Here is a 25,239-nt window from a genome sequence, read left to right as displayed (position 1 = left end):
GGTAGGGATGCCTGAGCCCCTCCCCCGCCGCCCGAGGGAGCTGGAAAGGGAGGTGCTACCTCAGTGAGGGGGGCCTGGGCCTGATCTCCACCCTAGGTAGTGTCAAGGAAGTGCGGGGCCTTTGTGGCTTAGTTCAGCTGAACCTACTCCCAGGTACGTGCTCTATGTCAAGGCAGGGCAGCCCCGAAGAGTAAGGCAGAAGGTGCCATAGACCAGCCCTGCCTTCAAAGAGCTCAGTCACGCCCGGGGCCTGGCACGTCAGAAGCCAGGCAAGAGGGAGCACAGTGTGGACCGGAGCTGCTGGGCCTGGTGGAGTTCCGGGGCAAGGGGGACCCTTCCCCTGTAGTCCGTGGTTCCCTGATACCCAGGCTCTAGCCACTGGAGAGGGCCAAAGAGCCAAGAGCTAGGCTCAGGGCCCAGGCCTCTTCCCCACCCCCTCTCCTCCAGCCACCTCTTCCCTCCCCACCCCTGCCGGCCTCTGAGTCCCCTCCACCCTACCAGTTCCCCTCGTCCCCATGCTGCCACTGACACAATGCACAGCGCCCACGCTTAAAAATCTAAATGCTTTTGAAAATGTTTAACCTAGTTAGACAAATTAGCAAAAATTTGTGCAAAACAATTTAGGTATTTAAAATATTCAATGTTTTTAAAAAACTGGAAAACTGTTCTTAGCTTTCAGCTGCAAAAACCAACAAAATATAACATCCCAGCAATCTTACCATGAGGTGTAACATAACCCTTCGGGAAAGCTGTTAAACAGCTACTGAGGCATCCTGGGAAATAGCACTTCATTTATTCAAATGCACATATGTCAGGCTTTTGCACCATATGTCATTCCAAGCTATTTACAGTAATAATTAAATCTTAATCAACGTTTAACCTCTGTAAAATGTTTGAAGAATCCTAATCACCCTTCAGACTGCACTAATGAAGGAGAAATATATAAACATAAAAGGAAAATGATGCACAGATATCACACTGGAAAGAACAGTAATTGCAAAATTGTATTTCTTTTAAATATAATCAGTAAATGATGTAAAGTAAGCCAAGGAGTATTTTAAGTTAAGACATCTTGGATGTCAGAGGTGTGAGCAGCTAATTTTGTTCTGCTACCCATAACAGATGTAGCATATTTTATTTTAGTGCCATTATTAGCAACTTCCCATCCCGGCTTTCACCGAAGCACTGAGGCCCGCATTAAAATCGGAGAGGCTGCTCACCACCATGGTGGAGGACCACGGGCCAGGGCCACGGCCCACTTGACCCACTCGACCCACTCCCTGGAGAGTGCTGGCCCGGGTGCAGACTGAGGTCTCATCCTCCCAGCGGGGCGCTGTCACAGACCCAGCCCCCGCCCCCCCCTCCAGGCTCCCCGTGGTGCTGAGGGCAGCAGGTAGGAGGGAGGCAGGGGGGAGATTCTGGCAGAGGAGAAGCTCTGGGGAGGGGAAGGTGGCTGAGGTACTCAGAAGCAGAGGCTTGGGGACAGAGTGGCATTCAAGGCTTTTTCTCTCGTTTCAATTTAATCAGCCCTCAAGTCAGATGTTTATGGCTGCCAACGCCATCCACCAGGGCTGGGCACACAGAGATGGACAGGGGATCTCCTCCACGCCCTTGAGAAGCTCAGAGTCTAGGGGAGGAGTCACACATGAAAGCACATGGATCCCAGAGAGACGAGGTGCCATGGAAACTGGGGAGGGGGTGGGGGTTACCATGTATTGATGAAGGAACAGGGAAGAAAGACTTCTCAGAGGAGGTAGGCCAGGAAGAAAATGGAGGATTTTGATTCGAGAGGGCAGGAAAAGCTGGGTGGATGAAGGGAGAAGCATCGGCTGGCCAGCATTGTTTGGCGCATGTGGGGAACGTGGCAGGAAATGGAGGTGGGGTTAGGACAGGCAGGCCCCTGTAGGCCACACGAATGTGTCAGTGGGGGCCATGGGGAGCCATGGGAGGATTCGGAGCAGGGGCGGGCCATGATCCAGACTCTGCTTTAGAAATGTTTCTCCGGTGGCAGTGGATGTGGAGGATGGACTGGAGGGTAAGTGGGGGGGCAGCTGTGGGAATGAGAGGTGCCAGGTCCTGCCCTATGATGCTGCCCGGGGGGCTGTGGGGACGGTGGCACTGAGATCCTCTCTGGAGAGAAATCCATAGGAGCTGATGACCAATCCCATGTGGGGGTGAGAGGGAGGTGTCGAGGATGACTGTGCGTTGGATGACTCCTAATTCTAGCTCAGGAGCTGGGGTGGCTGGTGACGCTGTTCTGAGGCAGGGAATGCGGGAGGGGGCGGCTCAGGCTGGGCCATGTTGAGACCCCGGGGTGCAGAGGCCTGGGAGGCAGACAGGGCGTGGGTTCTGGAGCTCTGGGCAGGGGTCTGGGTGGGAGAGGGAGCCTGGGATGTGTAAGCACAGCCGGAGCCCCCAGAGTGGGGGAGCTTGCCCAGGAGAGCAGATGGAAAGGGAGGGCGCCAGGCCTGGAGAACAGGCACATTTGAGGGGTGGGTGAAGGGAACAAACCCATGATGGTGGCCTTGAGGGACCAGCCCAGGAAGCAGGAGCAGTGACACAGGGTGCCACAGCATCAGGCAACATGGATGCCAGGCCAACAGTTTTCTGAGTGGTCCCAATGAGGGCTGAAAGGCTTCAGCCTTCGCAACGGGATTTGGTGACCTCCGGAGTCCAGATTTCTTACCCCCAACTCAGCGCCGGCCCTAGGCACAGACCCTGGCCTCCATCCTGGGCCAACAACTGGCTGTTCATTTAGACTCCTCTAGCCTTGGCTGGGGCTTGGGCAATGGCGGCTCTCATGGGTGTCGGGACCATTGGGGGAGGACCCCAGGCTGCTTGAAGATCACCCCTCTGAGGTGTGGGGGTGCTGGGTCTCCCCCACAGAAATCACATCTGGGCTCTGCTGATAAATGGATGTGATTCAGCTACTGGGTAAGGGCACCAGAACACCCTGCTGCTGCCTCAACCAGGGACAGAGACAGACGGCTGTGCTGTTGTCCTGGGGCACCCCTGCTGCTACGGGGGCTGACGGATAAGCAGCAAAAGCTGGCTTTATGTGCCATGGAGGCCGCAGAACACATGGCATGGTGGTCACAGAAGCTCATGGGTGGCTTGTGGAGTGAGGGAGGTGCCAAGACCCAGTAAGGGGAGTGGGTGCAGCAAGCGGGGATGGGGGGGCACCAGTAGCAGCCCAGTAAAGGCTAGAGGCCCCCAGGTAGTGGGCTGAGGGCAGGGGCTTGGTTCTGACTGCAGACAAGCTCTGACGGGCCTCCTCTAGGGAGAGAGTGATGAGGAGAGAGGGGGCTGGGCAAGGAGTGGCCACAGGCGCAAGGGGTGACCCAGCGCCGGGTGGGCAGCGGTGGGTAGGCGGGAACCCATAGGTCCCTCCATTCACCTGGCAGACACCTCCCCAGGCACCTGACAGTCGGTCAGCAGGGGATGGGGAGCCAGAGCCCCAGAGAGTGGGGGCTACCGGGCCCAGTGAGGAAGCTGTGGGCCTGCTGGGGACATGTGTCCCCCCCGCCACCATGAGAAAAGCAGTGTCGCCCAGCTAACATTTCCTGCCCCCCCCCACATCCAAGCCCCAACCCCGTCCTCCACACTCAGCCAGACACTGCTGCCCCTCACAGCAGACAAACCCCAACTTTTGGTTGCTTCTCAGTTGGTTAAGCAGCTGCCTTCGGCTCAGGTCATGATCCTGGAGTCCCGGGATCGAGTGCCGCATCGGGCTCCCTGCTCAGCAGGGAGCCTGCTTCTCCCTCTCCCTCTGCCTGCCTCTCTGCCTACTTGTTCTTTCTCTCTCTCCGTCAAATAAATAAATAAAATCTTAAAAAAAAAAAAAAGAACATAGAAGCTATTTGCAATCCTAGTAAAAAGACAACCTAATTTAAAGAAATAAATAAATAAAGTCAGTGGCAGAAAACACAAAGCACCATGTCCAGTAACCGCAGCCTCCCCCGAGCGCCCCAAGGCCCAGCTGGCCCCAGAGTCCCCTACAGCAAGGCCTTCCTTGGTGGTGCGGGAAGGGTTAACCCCGGGCTAGCCTCCTCGCGGGCTCATTAGGGTGGGGGGCCAGAGTCAGGAATGCCTGTGGGGCCTCCTCTGCCCCCCAGCCTGGGAGCACACACACCTGCAGCCAGCGGCCAGTGGATAGTTTACATATTTGAACCTGGAGCTAAGGTGCCGAGACATAAACAGGAAACTGGATCCCTGGCCTGTGCCCCAATCTCAGGGGCTTTTACCTACTACAAAGAACTTCCTCCTCTTTGCCTTTCTTCTGGTGGCTTTTCTGCCTCCTTTTCAAAGGCATTGGGCTGGGGGGGGGGGAGGGGGGGGGCTGTTCAGTGTGACCCTGTGACATGGCTCAAAGCAGCCTCCTGCTCCTGGCCAGGGTTCTGCACTTCTGAGCATCTGCAGGTGGTGGTGACATTGACATGGGGTCCAAGGCCCAGGCCGGCACCTGACAGACCCTGTGGGCCTGAGGCCCCTTTCAGGCCTGGAACCTGCTGGGCAGCACTCCCCACCCTCTCTCTCTGGGGCTGAGCTGGCCTCAGGTCCTGCTCAGACACGTAAGTCCAGGCCCCATCTTTGGGGAAGCCGTCCCAAGGGTCCTGGAGGGCAGGGGTGTTAGGACAGGGCTGGGGAGCAGCTGAGGCCTGAGCCCGGTCCCCCTGGGTCAGGCCTCTGATGCCGGCTCTGGGCTCCCACTGCCTTCCCGATGAATGTCAGATTCCTTGGCTGGACCCCTAAGGCCTTCTGGGACCTTCTCCAGGTTCCTCACCTACTGGCGGCTCTCCATTTCCAGTACATTGTATGTTTAGCCTTTGAGGCCTGAGTCCACCGATAGCCTAATCTCTAAGGCTGCCTCCTCCAGGAAGTCCCCCCTGACCTTCTCAGACCAAATCCACTGCTACCGCCTCTGGTGCCCCGGCACTGATTTCCATCTCCTTCACATCCCGAGTCCCAGGCAATTCGTTCACTAACCGTCTGTTAATACAGCAGTCCCCCACCTCACCCCATTTCAAGCCGGTAGGTCCTTGATAAAAGTCTAATCAAATTGAACCAAAGCTCCCCAAGTGCAGGAATCCCGTCTTACACTCTTCCACCTCCCCTGTGCAATGTGCACCCAGGGAAGGCTCAGACCCCCTCCCCATTTTGGAGCTTTGTACTGCTCCTGGGTGCCCCCTGGTGGACCAATCTCAGAATCATTCTCTGTCCTCCATCTTTTGGGCTTCGAGGCCTCAGTTTCCCTGTATGTGCGGTGGGAAGATTTTCTACTTCTGGGGCCTGAGATGAGGATAATATCAAGAAACCGGTGAGAGGGCCCCGTGGAAGCTTGGAAAACCTGTGTGATGCTGCATAAGGAAGGCCGGACTCCCATGGCTATCTTAGGGCCCAGGTCCGGTCTTGCTCACCGGCATCTCCTCAGGGTTCACAAGGCTGAGCCCTTGCTTGTGGGCCAGGCCTGTCCTATGCTGCTTCGCACATACTGATGCTTTTAATCCTCTCAGCAGGAGCTTTGCAAAACCAAGCCTCCTCCCTCCCTGTCCTGAATTCAGCGAGGCTTTCAAGAAGGTCCTGAAAAGAACCAGGAGGGACAGGCTGAGAGGTGGCCCCGCTGAGGCCTGTCACTAGGGCATGTGTGTGCATGTTCATGTGTGGGCCTGTGTGCACGCGCAGGTTTGGGCCGGGGGTGTGGGGAACAGGCAACATGACAGGTGGCGTTGGTGTTCCTGGGCTCTGAGTGGCTCTGCCATTCCCATCCATCCCTCCTGGGGGGTCCTGTGGGCAAACTCCAAGAAAGCAGCGGGCGGGGAGGCGGCAGATTTCTGACGGCAAAAATAGCCCGCTTTGGAGTTCAGTAGAGACTGATTAAACCAGTAAATGAGAAAAACCCCAAACAAACATCTCCAAGCAAAGTGGGAGATGGATTTGAGATTAGAGGGGAAGAGGCCCCTGCTCTGGGAGAAGGTGAACATCTGTGGACTCAGGAGGGACACAATGCCCTCTAGACTTTGCCTCTGGCCTCACATCAGGACTGGAAAAGCAGGAGAAGCGGGAACCAACAAATACAACCAACATGCTCTGGACTAGGTGTTGATAAGAGTGCTAATTCTCAGCCTTAGGGACACCTATGCACTGAGGGAGGGAGAAAGGACTATTGACCCGAGGAGGTAGATGGGACATAGGAAACACACATCACCAGAGTCTACATGTGTGAGGTGAGACAGATCCTAGTGGGACTAATCAGAGAGGACTTCCTGGAGGAGGAGTCATTTCTAGAACAGCTTGAATGTAGAACTGAGCTCATTCCCAACTCTTCCCCATTCTTGGTTGGGAGTTCAAATGCCTTCTCAGAGAAAGAGAGCCTCTCACAGCTTCCAGCCAAGCTGGCTCATCAAAGCTACCATTTTCCTCAGAGCTGGTGATGGGGAGTGAGATGGAAGAGGTTCTGGTGCCCACTGAGGTTACCCATATTCTTTTCCCATAGAGGGAGGACATGCCTCTTTGTTTCTTAACTCTTAAAGCTGGAAGGGGGACCAAGGATGGGTAGGGGGTAGGGAATGAGAAGGGGGTGGCTGAACTTGACCCTCAGGTACCTCATCTACAGCATGGATGCAGCCTCTAAGAGCCACCCTCTGGGGCCAGGGTGAAATGTGGCTTGTGGGTAGGTGTGAGGACGTGATGAGGGCCTTGGTCTTCTTCCAATCATGCCTTCTAGTGCCCTGGACTCTGTAAGGCTGAGGTGAGGAGATGCTAGGCTGGGATGTGGGGTGGGGTTGGCAGGGTTGACACCGGAGGCTCTGAGCAGGAAGCCCTGGGGGCCTCTGATGATGTCTTTTCTTCCAGTCAAGGTATTTGGCAGAAGCTGGAGGGGCAGAGGGAGGGTGAGGGAGGGGGTCCCCAGCTGAGTTGTCAGGGAAGGCCAACAAACCAACAGCTGCAGGGCAGACCAACAGAGCAAACAGGCCCGACAGGATACAGCCCTAGCTACCAGTGAACCTGACTCCTTGCCTCCCACTTGGCACCTGCAAAGCCAGTGCAGAGAGGAGGGACACATACACTTAGACAGCCCCTAGCCCTATAGAAGCAGCCCAGAGCTCTCTCCTCTACCTGCAGCCAGCCAGAGCACAGAGCCCCTCTTTCCTGTGCCCCCATTCCAGTCCCTATTGCTGCTGGGAGGCCAGAAGAGCAGAGGGAGGGTCCAGGGGCTACCAGGCATGTCCCCAGGAAGGTGAGGCTCTGCCCATTAACGGTTTGGCAGCATTCTAGAGTCATGCCAGGCCCCAGGAGGTGGCTCTCAGAGGGCATACCCCTGCTGCAGACAAGACACCTGAAGGTCAGCATCTGACTTAAGATCACACAGCCTGCTGTCAGCCCTTCCAACTCTAGAACTCGGCCCTGGTCTTGCGGTTTCACTTCTAGAATCCTAACGGGCAGAGCCAGGAAGAAACATAGTTCTACCACCTTAAGGCGGGGGAAACTGAGGTCTCTGAGGTTAAGACCAAGGTCATATGGATAGCTGAGGCTGAGGGATGCCAGCCAGAGGGGAGGAGGGTGGGCCTGGGGAATGAGGGGTGACCCCAGCCCCAATCCCACCTTCGGACAGGGCAGAGCCCTCAGTGGCCCCCTCTCTCTCTCCCCTCACCCACGCCTCCCTCATCCACAGAAAAGCCCCACCTTCTCCTGTGGACACATTTCAACCTCACCAAATCAGCTAATTATTGACAGTTGGTGAAGAGGAGATTTCACTTTTTCCTCCTGTTAAACTGCTCCTAATTAGTTCCCTGTTACCGCGGCTGGCTCGCCCGCCCGCCCGCCGCCGCCCGTTCGCGCAGTAATCCCGCTGCACAGTGCCTCATTAACCTTTCGCTCCTCTCCTGCCGCCTGCCAACAAGATGAAGACAAAAACAGATTGTCAAACAATGGCTCCGGCTTGTATGTGCAGCCCTGTTCCCCAGCCCCAGAGCTCCCGGGGGGATAGTGGGGAAAACAGAGGGGGAGCCCGAGAGGAATCAAGGAAGGGAGAAAGAGGCACAAAGACAGACAGAAGCAGGGAGGGACACGGGCAGAGGACTTGGCCAAGGTGCTGCTTCTTGCTCCAAGGAGACATGAGGTTCATTAGACGGGACTGGAAGCGCTCCCAGGTGGGGAACGCTGCTGTCAAGAGTTGGAGGGACATTCGCCATCCCCTGGTCCAGCCTCCCGTGGCAGCCAAGCCTGTGAGCATGAAGACTGGACCCTGGACATCTCCCTCTAGGGACCTGGAGCGCAGTGTGTGTGTGTGTGTGTGTGTGTGTGTGTGTGTGTGTGCGTGTGTGTGTGTGTCCGTGTGTATCTGGGGGAGGACAGAGATGACCACATTTGCTGGAACCCAGGGCCCCAATCTCCAGAGAGAGCATGGCCAGAAAGGCCACTACAAATCAGGTCCCACATGCCACGGAGGCCTCCACAATCCATGAATCACCCCTGGGCAAACCCCAGCACAGCCCTCCACTTTATTTTCATGTTACTACACCAGCACCTGACATTTCTTGTTCATTGGGTTTCTGTCCATCCCCTCAGAACGGAGGCTCTCTGAGACCAGGGGCTGTGACATGGCCCTCCCAGTTACAAGAAGGGGAAAGCAACCCAGCATCCCTGGGGTGGGGAACAGAATCTAGTTGTGGATGGGTCCGTGCCTGGGCCCAGCCTGACTGAGCCGGCCTTGGCCAATGCCCCCACAGCCTTAACCTGCAGGTCACACAGGGTCTGCTAGGGCAGACCCGACGCTCCCTGCATGGTGACGGGCCTGGGGTCTGGAAGAAGGCCAGCCCATACGCCCCTGTTCTCACACCCAACATCCTAAGGAGCTTCCCTGCCCCACCTGCTGGCCCACTAGACAACACCTCCCCCACCCCCAGCTCTGGGTTATAGATTAAAGGCACAGACACCTACTCCAGAAGGTCCCTGTGAACAATGGTCTCCCTGAAGGGCAGGAGGGCTGGCTGAAGGTGCTGGAATGTTCCTATGGATACATCAGCAGGGAGCCATCTGGGGCTCAGACCCAGGCCTTCTCATTTTATAGTGAGGTGGAAGTGGGCTGGGGAGAGGTATAAAATCCTTCTATGATTATAGAGCCGACTCCATCATTACCAACTTTGGACCTTGGGCAAAACATGCCTCATTTGTTTCCTCATTTGTAAATAGGGAATAATATTGGTGCCTATTTCATAGGACGGTCATGTTCTGGACCCCCATTTCCCTTCCCCAACCAAGTGGGCTGCTCTACTTACTGGACCAGGGCCATGCCTTTCTGTCCTGAGCTATGTGCATCCCTTCCTGTGCATTCATCTCCATACTGCCCCTCTCCAGGCTCCCATCCCCATTTCATGGAACACCCAGGGAGTGAAACTTTCTTTGCTGTTCTCTAGCGGTTTCCCATCCATGAGCTTACTTCCCTGAACACAGAGAAACTTGACTACCATACGCCTCCTAGACTGCTTTGCCTACTACACCCACCCCCGGCTGCTAATCTCAGCTCCTGGTCCCCCTTACGGTAGCTCACTCTGTAGAGAGCCCCTCCTCCTTGAAATGCCCTTGTCCTCAGGGTCCATGAAGGCACTCCATCAGCGTCCTCCCCCTGCCCCTGTCTGCTCCTGTCTTTTCCTGATGCCTTTCCTTCCTCCCACAATGACCTCATCTCTCCCTTGGCTTCAGTTCCCCCCATGCACCAAAGGTTCCACATCTCCAGCCAAAACCTCTCCCCCGAGTCTGAGATGCAGACATCTAACGGTTTAGGTAACATCCATTAAGAGTCACTGACACCTTGGACGTGAAGGGCATGGGGAGGACTTAATACAACAAGGCACACACAGTCACCAGCACACTGGCCGGCCCAGGAGACGCTTAGCAAGTGGTCGCTAGTGTTATTATTTGCAATTTTCATTTTAAAATTAGCACCCTTTTAATAGGCAGAAATACGAATTTGAAAAGAGCAAACAAAACTCTCTCCCGGGGATTGAAGGGAGGATGGCAGTTCTTTCCTCAACCTCTGGGGTTAGTGCGTTGGAAACTCCACACCGATCACTGTAGGCCAGCCATTCTAGAAACAAGTTCCTAAACTCTATCTCCAAGTCCCCTAGTTAATTAATTCGTGTTCCAGCTATTATTCCTGTTGACAACCTTGGTGGCTCTTGGCAAGGATGGGTCAGCCCAAGCAAGTCCAGACGTATTGTGGCAAATCCCACTGGCTTCTGGGATGTGAGACAGGATCCCCATAAGGCAGGAGCAGTACCTCGTTAGAGAGGATCAACTGGGAGGATGAACGGGGGAATGAGGTCCTCTCAGCCAACTGGCCCATGGCCTTGGTGCCGTAGGTCACAGATAGGCCTCAAAACACCCCTATGGGCTAGGCCGGCCCGCATCCTGGTGGGGGCTGACGCAGGTGGGGAGGGGGCACTGAAGGCCACGTCCTTACCCTCCTTTCTCAGAGAACACACTTCTCATGCAATGATGACATTCTTCCCAGCCTAGAAAAAAGCCTTGGGTTTCAATGACAGGGACTTTGGTTAGACACTCGGAAGAACTAATTTCCATGCCTATTTGAGGCAGGCATGAGGGAAGAGAGGCGCCTGGACCTTGACAGGGAGCCTCGGTGAGGCCAGGCCTGCTCACGGAGACCACCTCCTGCAGCTACAGCCAGAGGCTCAGGTGGGTGGATTGTGGTCAGCTCTCCACTGTTTGCCCCAGAGCGACACCTGCTGAAGGCCCACAGCACTCCAAGACCCTTCCTCCCCGGCCCCCACAGGAGCCTCCACCCCCCTCCTCTCTCCACTAGCCCAGGGCAGGCAAAGTGGTTGAGGGAGGAGAGAAAATCCTGTAGAACAAACAGATGCAGCATTTCCCGGGAGCTCTGGCCTGGGAGTGAGCCTCTGGGGTTTCCTCTCATATCGGCATCTGGCTTCTGTGACTTTGGGCTGGTGCCTGGGCTGCTCTGGGCCTCCGTTTCCCCAGCAGAGCCTGGAGGATGGTAAACTGGATGACCCTGAGCGATCCTTCCAACACGTCAGTCCCCGATTCTGTACCGTGAGGCTTCTCCGCCCTGGGTCCCTCCCCCCGCAGACGGGTAGAGCTTCTGAACACGGTGGTGCCTCCAGGCACCTCTGACCCTCACCTAGAGCTGCACACTTAGCCTGACTGTACAGAGAGATGCCGCCGCTTTGGGGAGTGCTGGGCGCAGCCCTTCCAAGACGGGGATGCCAAGACCACCAGGAAGTGCCCTCCCTCCCATCCTCACAACTTCCAGGCAATCTGGAGCCCTTGGCTCCATTCAGAGTCCCCAGACATCAGGTAACAGCTCTTCAGCTTTCGTGGGGGGAGAGGTACCCCTGGCTTCCCGGGAAGGCTGGGCACCGTGGGCAGGAGGGATCTCCCGGCACATATCACACACCAGGTTCCCCACCCCAGTGTGCCTTGGCCCCCCAAGACAGCAGCCCCTCCCGGCCCCCGTTTCCTGCTAAATCTCTGGGGCTCCATGGAGGGAAGTGACTCCAGTCCTCACATTCCCAGGATCTTGGGGCCTGGAGGCTGGCTCACCACCTCCTACTTAGGACCCTGTGTCTTCCTACTTAGGACCCTGCGTCTTCAGTCCCCACAGTCCAGGCCCCTCCTTTTCACATTTCCGACTTCCCTCCAGGAACGTGCCCCCCATCAAACCTTGCTATCCCCACTCAGCTCACTCGTCCATCTTCATCCCCACCCAGCTAAGATTCTGGGGCCCCCTGCTCCTCCCAATGGCTTACTCCCCGAATGCCCCATCCAGCCGGATAAAACCTGCTGGGTGAACCCTATGACTCTTGCAGCCCCAAGAACCTCTAGAGAGCCGGGCCCTGGCCACGCCCACAGAGCTGTGTCCTCCCGCAGCCACCCCCTCCGCAGACCCCCTTCCACTGCCCACCAGGCTCCTCTGACTTCCTTGGTCAGCTGTCTCTCCCATTCTCCCCTCTGAATGGCTCCACGGTCCTCAAACCTCTCACCTCCCCCTCCTGCACCCTCCTCCTTCTTCTCTGCTTGATCATGAGCTCACAGAAGCCATCAGAACAGCTTCCTTAACCTCCCCACCCCCAAACACCATCCCCAACTGCATCTGCCTCCCTGCTGCTGAAGTGGGGAAGCAGGCTCTCTGCAGCCAAGGTGAATCCCTAGAATCTCGGGTCTGTGCTCTGCCTCGCGCCCATGTCCCGGACTTTGCTCTCCCCGTCTTCCTCCTCCCTGTGTCCTCGCCTTCTCCCCTGGTGCCTTCCCTTTTGCATTTTCACAAGCTCCAGCCTCTCTCATTTAAAAAAGGCAAAAATAAGCAAATAAAAGCCTCTCTTGATCCCACCTCTTGTTCCGGATGCAGGTCTATTTCTCTGTTTTCTCTTGGGGCACCAAGCCTCTGGCCAGAGTGGTCAGTCCTGCCTCCCCATTTCCTCACCCCTCAGCTGTGTCCACCCCTGGGGAGAGGGTTTGCCTTCACTGCCGGGGACCCCAGTGGACACTCTTCAGCTTTGTGGAGTTCAGCCTATCAGGAGTGTCTGCCCTGTGCATGGCCCCCCTCCTCCTGGCCCCACTTGGCTCTGTCCTCGCCACCCTGGCCTCCGGTCTGCGGACACCACCCCGCTGCGGGACCTCTTTTCTCCACATGCTCCCTGGCTGCCACGACTGTTTTTATACTGGTGACCTTACTTCTGTCCCTCTAGCTGAGGCCTCTCTCCTGGATTCCAGCCCCAGAGCCCACTTCCCACATGGGAATGGGGCTGCCCGGGTCCTGGGACTCTGGGTGGGACACCGCATGGCCCCAGGCCCCATTCGCACATTCCACAGGCTCCTCGGACCCCGCCCCACGTGTCTGTCAAACTCCACACTGCACGCCATCCGCCCTCAAACCGCCCCTCCTCAGGTCTCCATCTTGCTCAGTAGCGCCTCCATCTGCCTGGTTGCTCAAAAGCAGCAAGCTGGGTGCACAGCGTGCCGGCTCCCTCCCCCACCTGCAGTTCCTCATAATCCTAACTCTCCCTTAAAGGACCCACTTCTCGATGCCCACTGCCAGGAGCCTGGTCCAAGCTGCCACCATCTCTTGCTGGACACCCGCCACCACCTCCTGATGGCTCCTTCTCCTCCAGAGCTCCAGACAGGCTCACAGTCAGGAATCTGCAGTCCTCCATTGCCTAGCCCTTCGGAGGACACCTACCCTCTCTGCTTTGGCCTCCCAGTTCCCAGCTCCACCTGCCCTGGCCTACCTCACTCTGCTCATTCTCTGCTTGTGATGCGGATTTTCCTCAGCTCCATTGCTGTGTGATCCCTCTCCTGAGAACCTTTACCCCGGGTGACCACAGCCCGACGTGTCCCCTCGGGCCAGGTCCAGCTCCTCCTCCAGGCCCCATGAAATGCCACTTCCCTCTAGGCTGGGTCTGGGGCCCTCTACTGCCTCATCCCACATCCAGCTGCACTCCTCCGCTCCTTGGCCTCGCCCTTCAGTTGCTGGTCCCTGTTTAATTGTCACGCTCACTGCTCGGCCCTCAGCTCAGGAGAGGTCAGAGCCTGGACCTGTCTCATTCATGGTTCTAACCCCAATGCCTAGCTCCGGGCTAAGAGGCTGGCCCTGAATAAGTGTTTGTTAATAAACGGCCAAGCCGCACCCCTCCCTGCCCTGCCCCCCACACCGACCCTCCCCACACTGACCTCTGACATCTGCGGGAAGAGGCTGATGGCCAGTGGCAGGGCCAGGCCGAAGGCCGCCAGGCATACAAGGCTTTGCACTGGGAGGAGGAGCCGGGGACGTGCCTGCAGGAGAGCCGTCCTGTAGGAGGGAGGAGGGAGCTCCATGAGACCAGAAGACAGGCTGAGCTGGCTGCCAGCCACCATGCGGTGTCCCACCCAGAGTCCCAAGACCCGGGCAGCGTGGTCCTGGGCCACAGCGTGGTCCTGGGCCACGGCCAGCCCACAGCTAAATAGTTGGCATTCTGTCTTTGGGACCTTCCCCAGTTGGCACCCTTTCCCCCAGGCCCTGCCCTGAAGGACAGTGCTGCTTGAATCCTCAATCACACATCACAAGTGAGTACCTGGGGGGCACCCATCCCACCCTGTGTCCAGCCTTGTGCAACGAAGGCCACATGTGGGGGAGACACGAAAGGTGGCTGTCGGCCCCCGCCCCTGGGGAGACACACAGCAGAGAAGGATGGTCCTCAAAGGCAGCACATAAGAAAATACTGAACAAACCAGAGTAGAAGCCAGGTCCAGGGGAGGAGACAAATGGCACCCACACACACGCACGCACACACGCATACGCACAGCCGAGTATGGGAACAGAACACACCCTGCTGACCACCTGGTCTGCTTTGATCCAAGAGCCACAGAGGGCAGGGACTTGCCCCAGGCCACAGCCACGTCTGCAGGAGGCAGGCCGGACTGCGGTCTGCAAGTGCCACCGCCCCGCGCCGCTCCCAGCTCCTGTCTTCAGAACCCTTTGCCAGTGTTGACACCCACCCCCCTTGACAGGATTCCTGGGCAGGAGAAGTACACGAAGAGACTCCCTCCAGGCCCTGGGCCCCTCAGCTCCATGATAAAGCAGCTCTCCAGACAGAGTGGGGCCGTGCCCACTGGCGAATATACCTTCACTGTGTTGCCCATCAGAGCTTTATGTTTTGTGTACTCCAGCAGGCCCCGTGGCGGAGACCACCAAGCATTCTACCTGGGGAGGCCTGGGGTAGCCGTGCCAGCAAGATGGGCGACTGGACGATTTGCCAGAGGATGTTGGGTGGGCACCAAGTCTGACCTCAGTAACTGTGTCGGCCCCCTCATGAGTGGGACTGGCTCCTGGGATGAAGAGGATATCATCAGGCTCCGGCCCCTCCTGCTGGAACCGGGCTGGCTGTGGCCACCGGCAGGTGAGAGGCCCTTTTGGGGGCAGGGCCTCAGTGTGGGTGACAGGCAAACCCCACCCCACCTTCACCTCCCGGGACAAGAATCCCAAGAGCACCTGGCCCTGCGCAGACAGCAAAATTGGGAGCCACAGTTCTCAAATTTTGGTGTCTAGGCATCTGCTTCCCAAGGCAGACCCCCAAGGGCCCCTTACCCCAGTGAGATCCCCGTTCGGTTGGTACTATGACTGGGACTCTGCATTTCAAACAAGCCTCCGTGAGTCTAAAACAGGTGATCCCCAGACCACACTTCTGAGAAACCCTGGCCCAGGAGGTTCCTGCTAGGGTACCAAAAAAGCTCCAATTATTTATAAATTCTATGCAAATAAAAGGCCTGGAGCACAGTAAGTGCTCCGTAATTGTGGGTTACTGTTGCTGTTTTTGCTCTTGTTAGTGCAAGAAGGAGGGAGGGTCCTGGTGACACTGTCCTCTAGCCCTTCCCAGTGGCCCAGACCCCAGGACCTGGCCGGCTGTTGAATTAAGCCTGGAGAGGGCAGTGTCACAGGATTAAGAGCAGCAGGGCAAAGGTGCCTAGACCAAGCTCGAACCCATCTGACCTTCCCCTCAGCCTAGTCCAGTGCCCCCACCCTCTTCCCATCCTCCAGGTGAGCCTCACCTCCCCCCCCCCCCCCCCCCCCCCCCGCCAGCCCCGGGGCCTCCTGGCTTCCCTGGGAGTCACAGATGCTTGAAATGGGCTCTGAGACCTTTTCACCTGAGATCAACTTCTCCGGCAGGGCAAGGAGGTGGGGCATCCAGCCTCACTCTCCAGACCTTCGTAGGAGTCCCCCTGCCCTCAAGAGGCTGTGGAGGGCGGGGCTACCCTCCTGGTCGGTTGTGGCAGTGACTGAGCCCTCAGTCCCTGGTGGGGAATCAGAGGAGGGGAATGGGATAGGAGGGTGTGAAGTCCCGAGCACTACAGACTGGAGGGTCACCAAGGGCAAAGAGGGGGACAGGGAGAAAGAGTGAAGCTCCCTCCCTAGCAAGGGAGGGGCGGGCCACGGGCTCCATCCTTGGTCGCTCCTGGGAGGAACCACGGACAGCCTCCTTCCCCGTGGGACTGTGACCCTGGCCCCTCTCTCAGGGGTGGCTGGCCAGAATCTGCACTGGAAAAGGGGTCCAGGAAGCCCCAGGCCTGTGCCCCTGACTCAGGCAGCAGGCAGCCCCAAGACTTCAGCCAAACAGGAACCCCTGAAGTCCCAGCCCTGAGCAGGGAGAGTGAACACAGCAGGACGGGGGAGGGGAGGAGGAGAGGGAAATGGCAGGGAGGGATCGGAAAGGCAGCTGGGGGAGTTGAAATATGCAGATGGAGAGATGTGCGTGTGCAAATGCCTGGAGAAAGGAAAGACCCGGAGCCCAGGGAAGGAGGGAGGCTGGGGAGCGGCCTCAGGAACCACAGGGGGGGGGGGGCGGGGGGGGGGAGGATGTGGCCCGAAGCCCTGCCCCACTGAGACCCCACAGGCTGGAAGGCGCTGGAAGGTGACCTCCAGGGCGAGGGATGCAGGGCTGGGGGGGGTGGGGCGGGGAGAGAGCCGATGCACCTGCCTCTGAGTTGGAGGCATTATGGGGAGGATGGATCTCCCAGGCCCGGGACCAACACCAGCTTCCTCCTTAGGAGGGTAAAGCTGGAGGGGGAGCCCTCAGCCCCAGGGAAGGTGCAGTGTGTGTGCTGGAGGGGGGGTACACCCTCCGTGTTCCCCCAGGGCTCTGGGCTGGGGGTGGAGGCTCCTCTGCTTCTGACTTGAGACTCTTTCCATTTCGGTCTCGGGGACGGGGACACCTGGACATGCTGGGCTCCCTCCCACCTCTCTTCTGCTAGCAGGGACCCCAGGGACCGTGTCTCCCAGTGCTCCCTCCATGAGGAGCTGAGGCCAGAGGCAGAGCCAGGCGGCTGCTGCACCGCACAACAGCTTGTCTCCCCACGGCCGCGCATTCCCTCAGCACTTGGTGCAATCTTAGTTGGCACTCCATTAATTTGCAAGTAGGCTGCTTTGTACGTGTTCTTTTGTCTTTTCCCCCTGGCTGTCCTGACTCCCTCACCCGACTGGGCTCTCAGAGGGGAGGAGCGGCCACCCCCATCAGCCATCTCGGCAGAGGCCCTGCCACCAGCACCCCTGCGGGGAAGGCTGAAAGGTGCTCGGTGGAGCCCCAGCAAGGCAGAGACTCCTCCTGGAGGGCGCGAAATGCAAAGGCCTGCCGAAAGAGCCGGTGAAGAGGGCTGTGTCCCCGTTCCCCAGGGGGGAAACTGAGGCCGAGGGAGTCTCCTCGACTACCCTGGCCTAAAAAGTGCTGGAGCGGGAACCCTGGGTTCGTGTTCTTACCAGGAGTCTCAGCTGGCGCTGCTACACGACCCTGCCCCTCCCGTCACCCAGTCGCGTGTTCCTGGACAGACGTGAGGTTAGTAAGTCTTCGAGGGCACAGACTGGGTCTCGAGAGTACTCAGGCATCCTGACCTGGGCTCCTTCTCTTCCTCAGAGACCCTCTCAGGCACGTCAGACAAGGACTGACCGAATACCGGGCGGCCAGAACCAAATGGCCCACCTGTCTCCGCCTACCTGAGGGCCTTCTTCAGACTCTGAGCTGAGCCAGACACATGGCAGCCGAGACTCTGGGCAGATCCCAGGCCGGGAGGTTCAGAACTAGAACAATCCCACACAACTTCCCCAAGCTATTTAAGTCCCCAAACTAACCATCACTCCACGCCACTTTCAGCAAACCCAACTCCGATGCCAACTGGAAAGGCATCACAGCAAACTCCAGGCCCAGAATTCAGTAGCCTTGAAGACAGAAGCCCTACCTTCCTCATTTGCCTGGTGGTCTCCTCATGTGTACTTGCAGTCACTGGTGTTTGGGGAAAGCCTCAGTTCACGAGGCAGCTACGGACACAAGGGCCGGGACCACCAAAACAATTTCTCCCCCAGGATCTCCCACATGAGATTGGTTTTCCTGAATCCTGGTACTCAACATGCCACACCGCTGCTCAGGTCCCTCCCATGACCCCGCCTTTTCCGTGGTGAGGAAGGGACCATCTCCTTGGCTGGACTCAGGGCCCCTCATCCGCCGGCCCCAGTGAGCACACTTTGCTTCTGTCTGGCTAGATTCCTCAATTCCCCACACGATGGACCCACACCCTGCCCAGAGAGCCGGCCTTCCACAGAAATCCTCCCTTGCTCTCAGAGTCAGCGGCAGCCCTTCTCCAGTCTAGTGTTCCCTCCCCTCAAGGTCACCTTGGGCCTGTTTACATACTGCCCAGTCCCACCTGCAGCTGACTCATGTATGGGTCATGCCCATCTCTCTTATCAAAATACAGGCTTCCTGAAACCAGGACCCCAAGTCTGCTCCTGTCTTGTCTCCATGCAGGCCAAGACCCAAAGACATGCTGATTACGTGATGTGATCTGAAGACCTGAGGCAGTCTGCGTGGTAGGAAGAGCCCAGCTTTGCAGCTCCTGGCTCACTCCTGGCTCTGATATTTCCTACTGGCTTACTATAGGCAGAAGATATAACCTCTTTTTGCCTTGTTTTCCTCATCTGTGAAACGGGAATATTATACTTACCTCACCATGCTGTTGTGATGGTTAAATGAGATCACTTATTCAACCAACAAACACTACGCATCTACTATGTGCCAGGAATTGTGCTAGATGCTGTGCAGGGCAAGAGATAAAAAGAATGTACTTGCCTCCATGGAGATGGCATTCTAGTGGACCAGACGGATAACAGACAACTAGATAGAGTCTCTGATGTTGCTAAGTGCTACGAATACAAATAAGGCAATGGAGGGAAGAGGGAGTCATGGGGTTATCTCGATGGGGTGGTCAGGGAGGGACTCTCTGAAGGGCTGGCATTTGGGCAGAGACCCGGCTGACAGAGGACTGGCAGGTAGTAAGCGCTTAATAAATGTTAGCTGTTATTATAATTTGTACTGTGGGAATAAGAAAGTCCCACTTCCGAGCCTCAGGTGGAGCGCCCCTGACCTTGTCCTTATGCCTTGAGGTGCCCCCTCCCAGGCTGGGCCGCCAGGAGGGAGGGAGCGCTCACCGCCTGCCCAAACCTACATGAAGGTCAGCTCTGGTTCCTCCCTTTGGCCCCTCACCTGCCCTTCTAGCAGCATGTCTTCTTCATGTTTCAACCTCACGCTCACTAATTAACAGGATCACTCCATCGTCATTCTTACTATTGTGTTCCCTTCCATCTTTACAGTCATGACAAATATGCGTTCTCAGAACATGCTTCGGAGGAAGGCAGGGAGGTGAGTACCGCTTGTATGTTATAATTGAGAAACTGAGGCTCAGTGAGGTAGTGGGTTGCCTCGTGGCTGGATGCCTGAAGAGGGTGGCCCTGGCCCCCAATCTAGTCTTCCTACTATAATCCTCACACTTTCTCTTCACAACAGGTCTTGCTCTGTGCGCTAGTAGAGAACACGCGTGCACACCCACACGCACACCCCGGCACTGTCAGCCCCTCCGGGCAGGGCCCGCGCTGTCCGTCTGGATACCCTTCCTAGCACCTTGCACGGGATCCTGCTTAGTACAAGTCTGGGATTACTCACAGCACCGTTCCAGTAACACTGCCTGGAGTGTCTGAACAAGAGTAGGGCAGGCTCCCAGCCGCTCCCCCGTCCCCTGCCCTGGGCCGGCTGGTCCCCCCTCCCTCCAACCCCCCTCCCCAGCAGTGGCCCCTCTCTCCCGGCTGCCCCAACTCACTTCTCCAGCATGGACATGACGATAGGGGGGAGCACCAGGATGGGCATGGGGAGGACCACCCGCGTCAGCGCCGTCTCGAGCAGGGCCTGAGGGGCAAGCAGAGGCTGTGATGAGCAGAGCTCCCAGGGTTGGGGGCAGCCACCTGGCAGTGAACCCCTCTCTGGAGCCCCTAGGTGTGCGTACTGCTGCTAAGCACATCTGGCGGAATGGAATTAATTCATGGAATTGCTCATGAAGCCTTATTCCAAACACCAGAAAAAAGCCACCCCCATCTTCCCACCACACAGATTTGAAAAGAGCAGATCCCTGTCACCTGCCACGTGTGGGGGAGGGGTGGCAACACAGAAGCGGCCCCAGGAAGGGGCTTGTGCCCAGGGACATGCCTGGGTGGCGGGCGCAGGGTCTGGGGAGGAAGCATATGGAGGACTCGAGATGCTCTAAAAACAAAGCAGGCTCTGGGAGGACCGGAGCAAACAGCTGGGGCCTGCTGAGCCGCGTGAGGCTCTTGGTGCTGAAGGAAGACAGAGATTCTGGGATTTACTTTTTTTTTTTCCTTTTTGACACCCCTTAAAGACAACGATTTAGAAGATCTTGCATCTCCTGGCTCTGGATGAGAGCCTTTCTTAGTGACAAGAGGTCGGCTTTGTAAGCAGGAAATGCTTCTGCTCAGTGTTTGCTGTGTCTCCATATGGGGTTGCCTGGGTCCTTGCTCTGGGAGCTCCCTCAGGATTCCTAGGGAGTGGGGGCATGGTGAAGGCACAGCTCAGAGGCTGTTCTGCACTCTGATGGTCACTGTGGGGAGTTCCTTCAAGTCCATGGGCTCCTGGCCCTCAGAGAAGGCTTGAGGAATGGCTCATAGCTCCCAGGCCCCGCCAAGAGCCTTCCCCTAGACAGCAAGGGGCTGACCCGGCCAAGCTGAGGGAAGCCCAGGGCTGCAAAAGAGCCTGGGGATCCCTGCTGTTGGCACCATAAGGAGAGTTACTATGATTGGCCTCCTTCTCAGCACATCAGGGGCAACACTAGGGTTGGATGCGAGGTTAGGATCGGGTAGGAAATTGAGACTGAATCGCCTTCAAGGATAGATAGGTTCAGAGCTGAAAATTTCTCCCAGGAACGTGGGTCCTTCATGATCAGACTCTGGAAGGCCTGGGAGAAGGTCCCTCCAGTCTGCTAAACAGGCGTGGGAATGATGGGGGTGCCCAGAGCCAGCACAGGAAGCAGAAGACGCAGCACGGGCCCTGGTGTCCCCAAGCCCCTCACAAGCCTTGGATGGGCACCCACTTTCTCTGAGACCAGTGGGGTGGGGAGCGCTGGCTCCCCCCAGCAGGGGGTTACAGAGAAGTCCTCGCTGACGGAGGTGAGGCTTGGGGCGCGTCGTGGGAGCCGATGATGGACAGTGGCTGGGGCAGCAGTGAATGCTCAGCTATCACGGCTGACCCCCCATGCCAGCACTCAGAGGCCAGAGAAGGACAAGCCACTCATCACCACTTGGGCAAAGGCTGGGAAAGCATGGGGAGATATGCCAACGGACTAGAATTTTCTAAAAAAATTACGGTTGCTGGAGCAGGCGAGGCCAATGAAATGAGAGGTGAAAGGGGGCCTTCTTGCAGCAAGCCGTTCTTCCCCAGACCCCCCCTCAGCCACACGGGGTCCCTCATGAAGTAGCACCTGCAGAAGCGCCTATTAGCACCAGATGGCAAGCCACCCGTTCCAACGCTTCCTCCTCTGGCCCAAGAGGCCGTGAAGGCCCAGGGAACAGTGCCCTAGGTCCCGGGGTGGGGGAAAGAAAGCTCTGGGCGTCTCCTCTGCCCTTTCCAATTAACAGATCGGAGAAGTCAGGTCCTGAGGGGCTGGGACAAGAGATGGGATGTCTTGCAGTGGCGATGCGGGATGGAGAGAAGGGAGGACTATGCAGGGACAGGTGTGGCTGGGGCCAGACCTGGAGGCCCAGGGCTCATGCAGATGGGAGGCAGGGTGGCGCAAGGAGGGCGGAAGCAGAGGACAAACAAAGCAAAGGTGCTGTGCACAGAAGCCCCTGAGGAATGAACCCCTCTCCTAGCTGCTGGCCTCCCCACTGGGCCCCTGAGCCCCCAGATGACCCACATGTCTGGCTGCAATCTTGGAGGAGCCCACGAGGTTGCCATCACCATCCAGGACATCGATGCCTTCCTCCAGCTCCCCATACCGCATCAGGACCACGTTGCAGATGTTGGCACTGGCTGGAGAGAGGGGAGGGGGGGAGTCAGGGGGCACAAATATGAGGGGAGGATGCCGTTCTAGCTGGTGGAGAAAGCCACTGGGCTGCACCCAAGCCTCCCTGCCTCCTCTAGCAGCAACGGTCCCAGCAGCAAGCGTCGAGTCTGCGTTCAGACGCAGTGGGTGAAGGTATGGTTCTGCTGCCCATCTGCCCCCCAGCCTGCTGAAGGATTCGGGCGCCCTGGAGAACCTGGTGAGCAAAGGCGGAAAATAACCAGTGCGAGGGAGGAAGGGGACAGGGTTCAGGAGCTAGAGAGCGACCAGTTATCAAGGGAGCTGCTTGCCTGTCCCCGGGGGCTGGGCCTGGCAGGCAGGCGAAGTGAACGCCCATCTGCCAGGGCTCCCTGGCTTGAAGACGCCCCGGCAGTGCCCCATGTTCCGTCATCAGCAACTCAGTCCCTCGGGCTGCCTTTCTGGGCATTTTCCCGAGGTGGCAGCCCCTCACATTCAGCCCTTTGCTCCTCAGAGCCACTCAAGTTCCCAGAGATTTGCTTCTCTGACAGCAGGTGCCAGAGCAGGCAGGAACCTCAGTGCTCACCCAGCATCGCCCCCTCATCATATGGATGGAAAAGTGAGGCTCAGGGGAGGGGGGTGACTTATCTGAGGTCACACAGTGAAGTGGAACAGAGCCAGCCCTTTGGGTACCTGGGAGATGGGAGGGTTCGGGGATGGGGGTCAGGGGGAGGGCTCAGGCAGAGCTAAAGGCCAACCTTCTACAGTCTCACTTCAGATGGTTGGGTTCCCTCCCTTGACTATGAGATCATGACAGATCCTGGCTCCTTAGTTAAACACTGGATGCCAGAGTTTGGGGGGCCACCCATCAGCTGGTGGCTAGCCCCAGTAGTCTCCCTCTGCTTCTCTCACCTGGATCCGGCGGGACTGGGCCCGGGGCCTGGGGCAGGGTGGCTGCAGCGCTGACCTCCCCCGACCTCCTCCAACCTTGCTCCAGGATAAAAGTGGGGGGACTTGAGGGTGGTGGGCGGGTGGGGAGTGGGGGGGGGTGACAAATGTGGAGGCCGCCTGCTTCACTCCTCCCCCAAAAGCGCCTTGCTGTGTTTAAAGTTTTAATTTTTGCTAATTAATGTCAATTAATTTTGTATAATGAGTGTTTAATTTTGGGGAGTGTGTGAGCCTGGGAGCGACTGCAGTTCTGGGCTGCGAACGCTGATTAGCATCAACACCTGCTGCTTCCCCACTCCCTCCAGTGGGGGGGCACTAGGGTTTGGGGAGCTGCAGGGCTGCAGGGCCTAGTGGGCAGGTGGAGTGGGAGGAAGGCCACAGATGCTCCTGGTGCCTGAGCCAAGGCTGGGGTGCAGGTGGCGAGGGCGCCTGCAGCTGGGGGACGGGGGGCTGCAGGTGAGGGGTGGCTTGAGACCCTGGGGGTCTCTGAGCCTCAGTCTCCCATTTCAATACAGTGGAGAGAGAGGTGGAATGAACAGAGGGGAAGACCAAGACGCTCTGCAGTCTTTGGAGAAGAAAAGCAGGAGACCAAATACAGTGCTAAAATGTATTTACAGCACATACGCCATCTTTGAGTAGCTCTTGTGTTTCCACACGACACTCAGCCGCCGTGGTAGCCATAGGCAGACCTCTTTGGCACCGGATCCCTCCTGCCCTCACAGCAGCCGCTTACCTGCCTTACACAGCCAGGGGCGAGCTTGTGAGGCATCTGGCAAGGTTTGGAGACATTTTTGATGATCACAACCTGGCGTGGGGGAGTGGGTGGGGGGTGGCCACTGTCATCTAGTGTGGAGAGACCAGAGGTGCTGCTAAACAACCTACAAGGCACAGCCCCCACCACAAAGAATTATCTGGTCCAAAATGTAAGTAGTGCTGACGTTGAGAAACCCTTGTATTCCACAGAGACTGACAGAAGGCGGAAGGTGAAGCTGAGGTAAGAAAGGAGAGGTTGGGAGCCCGGATTTGGGGTCAGCTGGGCTTGAGTCACAGTCCTGGCTCTGAATCTCCCCCTCTTCATCCCCAGAGGTGAGCTCCTGCCAGCCCTGGGCGCCTGCCGCCCAGGGTTTAGGGTCCAGAAGGGCCCCCAGAGTGGCCTTGGGTCGTGGACACCTGGCCTGCGTGTTAGTGCCTCGCCCTCTAGTGGCGGCAGGACCACTCTGCATCCCTCACACCTCGGGGGCTGCCAGGCCCTTGGTTCCCAGGAGACCCAACAAAACCACTGGAGAGGGTATTGGGGTTTTCTGCCCTGAAAGGCATTGATCTCTGCCCTCTGAGAACCCCTTACATCACTGCCACACCAGCACCACACCAGCACCCCTGCTGCAGGAAAGGCAAAGCTAAAGGAATGTGGTCCAGGTGATGAGCATCTGCCTGAAGTCAGGAGTCACCAGCTCATTCTGCAACCCAAAGCATCCACCCTTACCAGGCTTCTCTGGATATAAAAGGAGGGGCTGCATTTAGCATCTCTATGGGCTCTCTGGGCACTGGCTGAGCTCACATGGAATGTCAGCTTCTGCACCCAAGCCCCCACCAGGTTAGGGAAAGCCAGGGACAACTGAAACATCTCTCGCCCTGTGTTGCATGCACATGTGTGTGTGTGCACACACAGGTGCAAGAGACAAAGAAGAGAGTATTTAGAGGTGGTGGTCAACCAGTCCCAGACTCATGATGGCATCTTGCTTGCTCTCTGCAATTTCCAAATGTAAAATGTAGCCACAGCAGACAGAGTAGGACTTTGGTTCAAACACAAAACCACTTGGGATGAAACACACAGCAGGAAAAGAAGTGAAAACCCAGAGTCCTTCCCCTCAGCCCCTCCAGGACAATTTAGGCATGAGAAAGCCCTCTCCTCATCTAGCTGCCTGGATGGAAAAAAAGACAGAAGAACCCTAAAAGCCACCCTAAAATGATGGCACTCCCCCCCAGCTCCCTCCCTCAGAACGCCCCCAGTTCTTCCTGCCTACTCAAACGGCACACGCCCTGTAATATCTTCTGTTGGCCGTATACACTGGTGGTCCACTTTATTGAGCACCTGCTGGATGCACAGGTTCCTAGCCATCCCTGTCTTTGAGCAGTGAGAACATGAGATGGTTTCCATGATTTCATTTCCATGATCTCCTCCAGAACATTCATTTCTGCCATATTCCTTTCAAGCCTCCCTGGTCCCTCCTAGCCCACTCCTGGCAAGTCCAGCTCCCAAGTCACGAGCACTGAGAGCCTCAGCAAATGAAAAAGAGAGAGAGAAAGAGAGACCAACTGTGGGCCATGGGTCTCCTTTCTAGCACACCAGCAAGATCTATTATTGACAGTATCAGCAGGTTAATTAAGCAGTCTGTTAGTGATCATGTTAAGAAAGCTGGCACATTTTCAACTCGG

General features: G+C 57.2%; 1 protein-coding gene across 8 annotated transcripts in view; it reads right to left on the bottom strand.

The window, feature by feature from the left end:
* SFXN5 (sideroflexin 5) overlaps nucleotides 1-25,239 on the bottom strand; it is a 112,894-nt gene that overhangs the window by 5,473 nt on the left and 82,182 nt on the right. For 6 of the 8 annotated variants that reach the window (XM_027622148.2, XM_027622149.2, XM_027622147.2 and 3 more), the window contains 3 exons: nucleotides 21,751-21,866; nucleotides 19,648-19,733; nucleotides 13,708-13,825 (listed from right to left, as the gene is read on the bottom strand). In XM_027622148.2, the coding sequence (XP_027477949.1) occupies nucleotides 13,708-13,825; nucleotides 19,648-19,733; nucleotides 21,751-21,866 (320 nt within the window). The remainder of the gene's footprint in view (nucleotides 1-13,707; nucleotides 13,826-19,647; nucleotides 19,734-21,750; nucleotides 21,867-25,239) is intronic. The other 2 variants (XM_027622150.2, XM_035728881.1) reach the window with 2 other exon arrangements.

This window comes from Zalophus californianus, chromosome 8, assembly GCF_009762305.2.
Source record: "Zalophus californianus isolate mZalCal1 chromosome 8, mZalCal1.pri.v2, whole genome shotgun sequence".
Lineage (NCBI taxonomy): Eukaryota > Metazoa > Chordata > Mammalia > Carnivora > Otariidae > Zalophus > Zalophus californianus.
The sequence above is the reverse complement of the archived record's forward strand: the minus strand, read 5'-3'. Positions and strand labels throughout refer to the sequence as shown.